The 12,074-nt window shown below is 47.0% G+C and overlaps 1 protein-coding gene across 4 annotated transcripts in view; it reads right to left on the bottom strand.

The window, feature by feature from the left end:
- The window catches only part of lg14h12orf56 (linkage group 14 C12orf56 homolog), a 29,103-nt gene extending 18,934 nt beyond the window's left edge, over positions 1–10,169 (bottom strand). For all 4 annotated transcript variants that reach the window (XR_006831871.1, XR_006831872.1, XM_046299309.1 and 1 more), the window contains exons 1-2: positions 9,610–10,169; positions 7,532–7,709 (exon numbers count right to left, since the gene is read on the bottom strand). Coding sequence is in view for 2 of the 4 variants with exons in the window: in XM_046299309.1 (XP_046155265.1) it covers positions 7,532–7,709; positions 9,610–9,867 (436 nt within the window). In the remaining 2 variants the exon portion in view is untranslated. The remainder of the gene's footprint in view (positions 1–7,531; positions 7,710–9,609) is intronic.
- Between the last annotated feature and the right edge of the window lie 1,905 nt (positions 10,170–12,074).

Below are 12,074 nucleotides of genomic sequence, written 5' to 3'. Positions count from 1 at the left end.
GGGAGAGAGACAGAGTAGGGGGAGAGTGAGAGGGACAGAGAGAGATGGAGAGAGAGACAGAGTAGGGGGAGAGTGAGAGGGACAGAGAGAGATGGGGAGAGAGACAGAGTAGGGGGAGAGTGAGAGAGACAGAGAGAGATGGGGAGAGAGACAGAGTAGGGGGAGAGTGAGAGGGACAGAGACAGGGGAGAAGGATGCAGAGAGGTTTATGAGATCACTCTATGTAAACGGAAGCCCTTACATTGATGAGACCCGGTAATGTATACTTAACTGGGAAACAGTTGTCGAATGGGCAGAATGAGAGAGAGAGGAAGGTAGACTGAAAAAGAAAGAGGAAGGCAGATGGAGGCTGAGAAAGAGAGAGGAAACAGAAAAAGAGAGAGGGAAAGAGGAGAGAAAAAAGATGGAGGGAGAGAGAGGGTGTGTGGAGAAGGAATTTCTCATCTCTTTGGAGAGAACAGGCTTTGGGAATGTAGCAACAGTGACAGTGAGGTGTCAGAGAGGATAATGTGAATTCCTGTGTGTGTGTGTGTGTAAGTGCCTAAGCATCACACTTTCACTGATAAGTAAACTCCTAACTCTCATAGCCCTAACCCTTACACAGGTAAGCCCCTGGCACACGCAGCCCAATCCAGCCAAAGGCAGCCTAACCGAGGTCAGGGCAGGCCGTTGGCTGTAGGGCAGGTGGATGCATGGCAGGGAGAGAGAGACTACCTCTATGTTAGCAAACATACGGTATGTCAATGCTATAGGGTTTAAGAAGCTTACAGCAGAGAGAAGTGAGGATTTGACGGTGCAGATAGGCTGGAGTATGACAGACAGAGCAGCAATGTAATGAAAAACGGTCATTTATACGGTAATTTGGGCTATTAGAATCAGTAGAATACTTAGAATTGTTTTACTGCAGCAGACAAATGATGGTGCATTGCGGGGAAAGAATTGCTGTATTTCGAAAGGTACTGTACTTCCACCCCACAGAATACAGTACCGCATCTTTAGAGCTCCAAAAACCTTTTGACCACTAGCAGGTGCATGGTATGCTTGTTTCTGGCTCATTAACATATTTTGAGGTGTGCCTTGTAAGAGGCTACATTTGTGCACCCATGAGTGAGAATGCTGTATCAATTTAACCGTTATGTGGTTATAGTGCCCCTTCTTTTTTACATTTATAGGGAACAGATTGAAGTGGCAGCAAGGCTTAAACCTTAAAGTTAGCATTATGACTCTGGTTGGTGTACATTTTCTATGCTTGCTTTCTCCCCAATGGAAAGTTACAGTCTTGCCCCATTGCTGAAACTCCCGTACGGACTTGGAAGAGGCGAAGGTTCGAGAGCCATGCATCCTCCGGAACACGACCCTGCCAAGCCGCACTGCATCTTGACACACTGATCGCTTAACCCAGAAAACAGCCATACCAATGTGTCGAAGGAAGCATCGTACAACTGGTGACTGAACTCAGCGTTCATGCGCCCGGCCCGCCACAACGAGTAGTTAGAGCGCGATGGAACAAGGACATCACGGCCGGCCAATCCCCCCCCCAACCTAGACGACGCTGGGCCAGTTGCGTGCTGTCTCAGGGGTCTCCCAGTCACAGCCGGCTGCGACACAGCCTGGGATCGAACCCGGGTCTATAGTGACCGCTGCGCCACTTGGGAGGCCTTTTCTATCCTTTTCTTTGGACGGACCAGGAGGCAGTAACAGTGGCTTGACCGTGGCTGGTGCTGCCTTTCAGGTCCAGCGGAAATGCCTGAAGTTCTGGATAAAACGGAAGGGTAACAGTGGCTTGACCACGGCCTGACATGAGTCCACGTACATGCCCCTCCAATGCCCCTTCAACCTGTGCGGGAAACTGGGCCATTTCTTCAGAACCTACCCAGGTCCTGCACCGGCAGGGCAAGGGCTAATGCCACCAACCCAAATTGCAAACCCACCAACTCCCCCACCCCATCCATCAGACAACAGCAACAAAAACCCAGACCTTTCCACAACCACCCAAGACGTGTCAGAAACAGCTCCCATCCCTGAAGGTACTTCTAACGTTGCACCCCCAATGAATCCCTTCCTTGCCACCTCCATCCCCGCCAAACCCCTGGTCAAAGTGAAGCCGGTTTCGAGAGAGGTCATACAACCGGAAGACCCCCTCACCACACAACTCCAGTTCTTAGAGGATGACGACGACCCAAACTGGACAAACATTACCAAACGGAAAAGACCAGATAAACAACAGACCAACAAGACACCAGACCAAATGACCACTCCAGAACCTAAACCCAGACGCCAGCAAACTCAACACCCCAGACCCCTCACCATACCCCTCCCCCCAGTCCATTACTTTCTCTGATCGCTCCTTCCTACACCTTACTGTCCCTGATTCCCCACTACCACCACCAACAGCTCCTGACCATACCCCCTTCTGCCCCTGACTCTTCCCCCTGCTCCTTAGCAACCCAGATCCACACCCCTTAGTCCTTCTGGCCCACGATCCCACACAGCAGCAAACCAGCCAGCCTCAGTCCAGACCCCTCGGACCCTCCGAACCGCCTTCACCCCTCCCAGCATCACCCATCCCACCACCAAAACAGTAAAGGGTTTCAATAGGAAGTCAGTGGGGAGGCATGTTAAGGCCAGTGAAGAGCCAAGAACCACCCAACACAAATGACCTGCAAGAGGCTCTCATACAAATCTGCAATGATATGGCCAACACCAAACCTGGACCTCCCCACATTAACCCATCATCATGACCCTGACAACACAGACCGAACAAAAGGCTTTTCCCCAGACAGCTGTGGGTCTGGGTCCTGTTTGCTACCTCGGTCTTCCAGCGTCCCGCCTTGCCTCCGCATTGCTCCTGCTCCAACACCAGCCCAGGCCTATGGACATAGTTCCCGGTTCCTGTTTGATTCTGGTCCCCCGCACCAGACCCAGCACCTACCCTTGACCTCCAGTCCGGGACCCAGCACAACTTCCAGTCCCATCCCCAACAGAAGTACCAACCCAGGTTTACCCAGTCGAAGCCACAACTCCAGCACCAATCCTGGACACAGCACCGAACAACCACAACTGCCAATTCCTTTCAGTAACTGCCAGCCCTTCCCCTCCGCCAACACAAAGACACATTGTGACTGACTGACTGACTGACTGAATAGACATATTTTGATTTGTTTTATTATTAATTGATTGCTTTTGTTTTTGTTTGATTGAATGACCATGTGTTTTTTTTGCCTAATTTGAATTGATAACTTATTGTTTGAAAAGTTTACTATTTGGAATGTTTTATTAGTGATGGATTCAATTTTAACTTGTTGAACACTTTAAACTGTAATGATCTTTGGAATAACCAAATCAAATTACCTTAAACCTTAAAGTTGACCTTTGGGTCTAGGGATCCCTTGTGTGTATGCTTGCTCCTCACGTTGTCTTTCCTTCCCTCTACATATCCCAACCCAGCACCAGTTCCTGTTTCTCCCAGGTCCACAGCACTAGATACAACACCAACCCAGGTTTTCCCGATCTCAGCACCAACCCTGGACACAGCACCGACCAACTACAACTGCCACTTTCATCCAGCAACTGCCAGTTCAGAACCCACCCCTTCCCCTCCCCCAACACAAAGACACAAACACACAGTCAACCACTCAACCAGACCAACCATGGCTGACTGACTGACAAATTGACAGACTGATTGTTACTGAGTTGGAGACGGACGTGGCCACGCAGTCATGCGTTAACAGGGAGTACAGGAGGGGGCTGAGCATGCACCCTTGTGGGGCACCTGTGTTGAGGATCAGCGTAGTGGAGATGTTGTTTCCTACCTTCACCACCTGGGGGCGGCCCATCAGGAAATCCAGGACCAGATTGCACAGGATGGGGTTCACACCCAGGGCCCCTAGCTTAATGATGAGCTTGGGGGGTACTACGGTGTTGAAGGTTGACCTATAGTCAATGAACATCATTCTTACATAGGTTTTCCTCTTGTCCAGATGGGATAGGGCAGTGTGCATGCAATGTGATGGCAATTTCGTAATCTGTGGATGGAGGCGGGACGTTTATTGTAGTGGGTCTAGGGTGTCAGGTGAGGTAGAGGTGATATGATTCTTAACTAGCCTCTCAAAACACTTCATGATGACAGAAGTGAGTGCTACGGGACAATAGTCATTTAGTTAAGGTACCTTTGCTTTCTTGGGTACAGGAACAATGGTGGACATCTTGAAGCAAGTGGGGACATAAACGGAAACATAAACACTCCAGCCAGATGGTCTGCGTAAGCTTTGAAAACACGTCTAGGGATGCCATCTCGGCGGGCAGCCTTGCAAGGTAGCGCAGAAGTGTTTTATGATCCGCCACACCCCTTTGAATCAGCCGTTTTCTCGAAGGCGAAAAGCATGCAAACATTTAAAAAACGATACGCTACTTACCCTTTTCTCTATAAAATGTCTTCACAACTAGATACATTTGTTTTTATCATTTTACGCATTTACTTCAGGATTCCAGCCCTGTAAACATAATTTTGCCTTATATCATGCAAATGGAGAAGGAGAGTCACAAGTGCATTTGTTTCCATGTTTCCTATCTTTGCCTCCGCTACTCGATTACCTTTGACCTTTTTCAAAAAGAGGCGAGGAGAGGAGGCTAGCAAACAAATTAACTCCCCATGTCCATAGACTGCTTACAGGGTAAGGAAACCAATAAAGTGCATTCAGAAGGTGTTCAGACCCCTTGACTTTTTTCACATTTTGTTACGTTACAGCCTTATTCTAAAATTGAATTTTATTTTTAAAAACTCAATCTACACACGATACCCCATAATGACAAAGCTAAAACAGGTTTTTAGACATTTTTGCATATTTGTAAAAAAAAAAATAATAATAATAATATTTTACATACTTATTCAGACCCTTTGATATGAGACTCGAAATTGAGCTCAGGTGCATCCTGCTTCCATGGATCATCCTTGTGATGTTTCTACAACTCGATTGGAGTCTTCCTGTAGTACATTCAATTGATTGAACATGATTTGGAAAGGCACACACCTGTTTATATAAGGTCCCACAAAAGTCGAGCCATGATGTCGAAGGAATTGCCGTAGAGCTCCGAGACAGGATTGTGTTGAGGCACAGATCTGGGGAAGGGTACCAAAAAATGTCTGCAGCATTGAAGGTCACAAACAACACAATGGCTCCATCATTCCTAAATGGAACGAAGTTTGGAACCAACAAGACTAGCTGGGTGCCCAGCCAAATTAAGCAATAGGAGGAGAAGGGCCTTGGTCAGGGAGGTGACCAAGAACCCAATGGAGATGGGAGAACCAAAGGACTCTCAGACCAGGAGAAACAAGATTCTCTGGTCTGATTAAACCAAAATTGAACTCTTTGGCCTGAATACCAAGTATCATATCTGGAGGAAACCTGCCACGATCCCTACAGTGAAGCATGGTGGTGGCAGCATCATGCTGTGGGGGATGTTTTTCAGCGCAGGTACTGGGAGATTAGTCAAGATCAAGGGAAAGATGAATTTAGCAAAGTACAGAGAGATCCTTGATGAAAACCTGCTCCAGAGCGCTCTGGACCTCGGACTGGGGCAAGGCAGCTCAGGAGTGGTTTCAGAACAAGTCTATGAATGTCCTTGAGTGGTCCAGCCAGAGCCTGGACTTGAACCCGATCGAACATCTCTGGAGAGACCTCAAAATAGTTGTGCAGCAACGCTCCCCATCAAACGTGACAGAGCTTGAGAGTATCTGCAGAGAAGAAATGTGAGAAACTCCCCAAATAAAGGTGTGCCAAGCTTGTAGCGTCATACCCAAGAAGACACGAGGCTGTAATCGCTGCCAAAGGTGCTTCAACAAAGTACTGAGTAAAAGGTCTGAATACTTATGTAAATGTGATATTTCAGTTATGTTTTATTACTTTTTTTGCAAACATTTCTAAAAACCTGTTTTTCCTTTGTCATTATGGGTTATTGTGTGTAGATTGATGAGAAGGGGAAAAAAACGATTTAATCAACTTCAGAATACGGCTGTAATGCAAGAAACAGGTCAAAGTGAAGGGTCTGAATACTTTCCGAATGCCCTGTATGTCATTTTCTACCCCGTAAACATTGAGGGGGAGAATTCGTCACACCTTATTCACACTGATAATATCAGGATGCATGATGATAAACCTATCAACCTAAATGACTCATTTCTCTGAACAAGCATCAACAAATTCACTGAGAATACAATACATAGTATGAAGAAACATTACACTGAGCCGCAGCTCCATACTACTTGCCAGACATAAAGAACTGATACTATTTACTGGTTGTTTGAGAAGAATTGGTGTGGGGGGTCAGTGGGTGGTTTTAGATTTTGGGGGGAGGGGATTCATCATGTCTTACTCATTGTTAGGTAGAAGTTTGGTCCAAATCGGATGTTTGGTACTATATTTATTGAATATTATATCAATCCTTTAAATGAAAATGACCAATTGGGTGCAATCCAATAGCTTAGCCCTTTACACTCATACCCGTATACTGTATGGGTTGAAAATGGCAGATTTGGGCACTAATAAGCGTCTTAATTGGAACGTATACATGACGTCAGAGTTCTGGCTCTGAGCTTCACAGTAACTGTATGGGTTTTGACTGACAGACGTTCTGAACTTGAGCACCGCGTGTGAATAGAAGTTGCCCCTATTCCCTCCCTGCAAATGTTTTGTTGTCTGAGTGAGGGAGATTTAGTGAATTAGGAGGACGCAATGTATTTTGAAAGATGAGACGTTGAGGATTATAATAAATACCGCTTTGATGTCATACAAGCAAGCCAAATGTGGACGTCACATTTCCAAATGTCATATACAATGGAAACATTTACGATCACTATGTTGGATGTACTGTTACAAGACGACATGTCATATCCTGGGTCGTTTATTTGCTTATTGTGAAGAAAGTTTGCCGCGGTACACATCTGAATGCACTTATGACTCCTTCCTATGCTCAACAAAATAACAATCATTTCCCCATTATCTCCAAACTGTTCCCTTTCAACAATTTAGCCCTATCCATATAGGCCAATTCCCACAAGTGTACAGGGATAATTTCTCAGAAATCAAATTATATTTCAACAAAATAAAGCAGGAATGCTAATCTTATCTATACCTAACTACATAAGTGATTTCAAAACAATTTGAGATGCTGGGTGTAAGTAGCTTTCTGAAATGACATGGAGCGACAACCCTACAGTAAAATACATTCATTAATTTACTTCATTCCAATTATGTTTGCATTTACTTTTGTTTTTACAGTATAATACAGTAAATTGTATGATATTGTACTGTGTCTCATTACCAAGTATATTACAGTAGGTGTACTGTTATACGAAATTCATGACAACCCCTTTACGGTGTAACTTACCTGTTATACCGTGATTCAGAGAGAGAGAGAGAGCGAGAGAGAGAGAGCGAGAGAGAGAGAGCGAGAGAGAGCGAGAGAGCGAGAGAGAGAGAGCGAGAGAGAGAGAGCGAGAGAGAGAGAGAGAAAAGAATCAGTTGTTCTTTACCTTCCGTGGAGGGGGAGATGGGCCAGTGCTGGCGAGGAGAGGGGATGGGAGCAACGCGAGGTTCTCCTCTGAGCAGACCATTTTTCTTCCCAGATGGCTTTGCAGTGGCGTAGACCACACGAATGTGCTGCGAGCGCTCCCGGTCCCGGCCACTGAGGAACTCTGGTAGATCATTGACCTGGAAAGCAGGACCAGAACTGCTGTCTTATTTGGAGCAGAATCATTGACGGAAGTGATCCGAGAAGTGATCAGAGAAGTGATCACTCATTAAAACTTTGTTTAAGCATCATTGTTTCTGGGAGGTCCTTGGGAGCTGTGATGACATTTCGAGGACAGTAGGTTACATCTGAATCTGAATCATTATGTGAATGTGAACGGTCTCTCGGGACAATATATGAGGACACCATTTGGGAACAATATCTGGAGACAGTAGAAGGACAGTCTCCCAGCCGCACTGGCTTGCAGAAGCTTTGCTCCTCCTGGTTCTGCCACAGGAAACAGCTTGCTCTGGTTACTGACTGACTGTCTCACACACACACACACACACACACACACACACACACACACACACACACACACACACACACACACACACACACACACACACACACACACACACACACACACACACACACACACACACACACACACACACACACACACACACACACACACACAGAAACACCCACACACAAAAACACCCACACACAAAAACACATGGGATTACACTTGCACACACACAAACACACATACTGTACACACTCTCTCTCCCTTTCTGGACTGGCAGACTATACTGTGAGAAAGAGGCAGGGTGAGCTAATTCAAACAGCATTAACTGTAGATGGGAAACACTGGTAAACTGGAAACCAGTGACATAAGGTAATAATGGCCAGGTAATAACACTAATTTACCATGCTTAAATCATTTCCAGCTTATTTTGGGCCTGCAGTCACTTATTTTGGGCCAACAGTCACTAAAAGTACAGCGCCCAGAGTAGTTTTTTCTGATGAATTGCTGTGGTGAGGAAAAACTCCTTGCCCTAACCCTTGACCTATAACCTAGAGGCTGTCTATTATTGTATTCTATTCCAATTTCCATGTGCTTCTGCCCACATGTTTACACGTTAGTCACACATTTTTGTAGTAAAAAAACACCTCTCCTTGATAAAAAAAGAGGAACACACACCACACATATTTTCAAGCAAAGGCCCCATGTTCTCTAGCCAGTCTGTTTGTGCTATAATGCAAATATTTGTCATGACAATGGACAAGTTAATTTTGCATCGCCCGGTGCCCCGGCTGGGTGGAGTTTGATCATTTAAACCATTCCATTGGTCACAGGGCAATGCAAAATGATCTCATCCAATGAGTGTCAAGGAGTTTGAATAATAACACAAAGCAGACTGCCACTCAGGCTACATTGCAGTCTAATTTGATCTCATCCTCACACTGTGTGGTAGTGAGGTCTCTTCGGGTCTCCTCAGCCTGTGTTCATGGTTATCATGCTTGCCTCTGTCCAGGCTATCAATAGGTCAGGCTATCAAAGCCACTGTGTCTGCCATAAGCAGTTAAATAGGGCTTAACATGACAGGATCAGCAGCACAGCTTCCTATCACTATACTTAGCCCAGGCCCAGGGCGGTAGGGAGGGCAGACAGTACCGGACACTAATTATACAAAGGTCAAACAGAGAGATAACAAAGAATTAGAGAATGGGTCAAATGACATACAGTATGTTCAGTATATAATCACGAATCAGGAATAACTCCTATGTGTGTGTGTGTGTGTGTGTGTGTGTGTGTGTGTGTGTGTGTGTGTGTGTGTGTGTGTGTGTGTGTGTGTGTGTGTGTGTGTGTGTGTGTGTGTGTGTGTGTGTGTGTGTGTGTGTGTGTGTGTGTGTGTGTGTCCAAACAAGTCAAGCCAAACAAGAATGGCTTTTGTTGTTTGGCCAATAAAAATAGATATTATGCATAAAGGCAAGTCATAGAAATCACTAAAGTGTTTGATGTTTGCATTACACAATATTCCAACATTGTATTTATGTCCCAACACATATCATAACTCTCTGGGCAGTCCTTACCAGCTCGATGTCTCGGATGTGTCTGAAATCGACCGCGGTTGTGAGAGTGCGCGGCGGGTACTCAGCCAGATACACACACTCATCACTGAGAACGACATGCATGAACACCTTATTCACCCTCTCCGAGACCACCACGCACGGTTCATAGGCGCGGATCCGCTCATACACCCCGCGCTCGGTGTTCCTCTTGAGAAATGAGTCTAGTTTACTGTTGCGCCTGCACTGCAAGCCTCCCGCGCCTGTCATGGCCATGGGCATATTGAGCACAGCCGGGGCACCAACGGAGCTCACCTGCCACTTGCATCAGAGAAACACGAACGGAGAGAAGAGACGCGCATTCCTTGGTCTTTGTTCACTAGAGTTTTCGAGCTACTTCCACTCTCTGTGAGTTGCGATAGCAGTGCTACACACCACGGGATAGGGTAACCTAGGTGATATTACATCCATGACTTGATCGTTAAGAAACGTACCGCCGGTGCGCTCTTCATCCCTGCGCTCCCCAACCTGAGTTGTTCTAAACTTCATTGGTTACATATAAAGCTCTTCGCTGATTGGTTGACACCCTGCCACCTCTGCTCCTCCTGTACCTACGTTACTGTCTTTAGAGGTCAGTGTAGCCGCAGCGGCCCTCGGGTGTAAACGTTAGCTCACAGGGAGGAGGAACATGAGGGGACTTGTCCCCTATTGACATCAGTCCATTTACAGGTACCTGAGAGCGAAAGTTAGGATTCCTTCCTGGAGTTAATTGATTATTGTGGTCATATAGCGCCACCTAATGGATGTGATGATGGTTTTCATCTAGAAGAGAAATATGGTGGGTGAGTGACAGTGTGAACAAACAGGTGGCAGAAAGAGAATTCACTAGCTATGTCATTTGAGAAAGGGTCGTTTTGAATTTATTTGCATAGTAGCGAATAGTAGTTGAAAAAACAAGCATACTACATTTACATAATGCATTTCATCCACCATCTGCTCAAACTGTGCCACACCAAGGGACCACTTACCAGTCACTTCGTCTTCTCTGCTCGCTCTGTCTTCTCTGCTGTCTCCGTCTGCTCGCTCTGCCTTCTCTGCTCTCTCTGTCTTCTCTGCTCTCTCTGTCTTCTCTGCTCTCTCTGTCTTCTCTGCTCTCTCTGTCTTCTCTGCTGTCTCCGTCTGCTCGCTCTGCCTTCTCTGCTCTCTCTGTCTTCTCTGCTCTCTCTGTCTTCTCTGCTCTCTCTGTCTTCTCTGCTGTCTCCGTCTGCTCGCTCTGCCTTCTCTGCTCTCTCTGTCTTCTCTGCTCTCTCTGTCTTCTCTGCTCTCTCTGTCTTCTCTGCTCTCTCTGTCTTCTCTGCTCTCTCTGTCTTCTCTGCTGTCTCCGTCTGCTCGCTCTGCCTTCTCTGCTCTCTCTGTCTTCTCTGCTGTCTCCGTCTGTTCACTCTGCCTTCTCTGCTCTCTCTGTCTTCTCTGCTCTCTCTGTCTTCTCTGCTCTCTCTGTCTTCTCTGCTCTCTCTGTCTTCTCTGCTCTCTCTGTCTTCTCTGCTGTCTCCGTCTGCTCGCTCTGCCTTCTCTGCTCTCTCTGTCTTCTCTGCTCTCTCTGTCTTCTCTGCTCTCTCTGTCTTCTCTGCTGTCTCCGTCTGCTCGCTCTGCCTTCTCTGCTCTCTCTGTCTTCTCTGCTCTCTCTGTCTTCTCTGCTCTCTCTGTCTTCTCTGCTCTCTCTGTCTTCTCTGCTGCTCCGTCTGCTCGCTCTGCCTTCTCTGCTCTCTCTGTCTTCTCTGCTCTCTCTGTCTTCTCTGCTCTCTCTGTCTTCTCTGCTGTCTCCGTCTGCTCGCTCTGCCTTCTCTGCTCTCTCTGTCTTCTCTGCTGTCTCTGTCTTCTCTGCTGTCTCCGTCTGCTCGCTCTGCCTTCTCTGCTCTCTCCGTCCTCTCTGCTATCTCTGTCTTCTCTGCTGTCTCCGTCTGCTCGCTCTGCCTTCTCTGCTCTCTCCGTCCTCTCTGCGCTCTCTGCCTTCTCTGCTCTCTCCGTCCTCTCTGCGCTCTCTGCCTTCTCTGCTCTCTCTGTCTTCTCTGCTGTCTCCGTCTGTTCACTCTGCCTTCTCTGCTCTCTCTGTCTTCTCTGCTCTCTCTGTCTTCTCTGCTCTCTCTGTCTTCTCTGCTCTCTCTGTCTTCTCTGCTCTCTCTGTCTTCTCTGCTGTCTCCGTCTGCTCGCTCTGCCTTCTCTGCTCTCTCTGTCTTCTCTGCTCTCTCTGTCTTCTCTGCTCTCTCTGTCTTCTCTGCTGTCTCCGTCTGCTCGCTCTGCCTTCTCTGCTCTCTCTGTCTTCTCTGCTCTCTCTGTCTTCTCTGCTCTCTCTGTCTTCTCTGCTCTCTCTGTCTTCTCTGCTGCTCCGTCTGCTCGCTCTGCCTTCTCTGCTCTCTCTGTCTTCTCTGCTCTCTCTGTCTTCTCTGCTCTCTCTGTCTTCTCTGCTGTCTCCGTCTGCTCGCTCTGCC

The sequence above is a fragment of the Oncorhynchus gorbuscha genome, linkage group LG14 (assembly GCF_021184085.1).
Source record: "Oncorhynchus gorbuscha isolate QuinsamMale2020 ecotype Even-year linkage group LG14, OgorEven_v1.0, whole genome shotgun sequence".
Lineage (NCBI taxonomy): Eukaryota > Metazoa > Chordata > Actinopteri > Salmoniformes > Salmonidae > Oncorhynchus > Oncorhynchus gorbuscha.
Note: the sequence above shows the minus strand (reverse complement) of the source record. Positions and strands in the feature narration are given on the sequence as shown.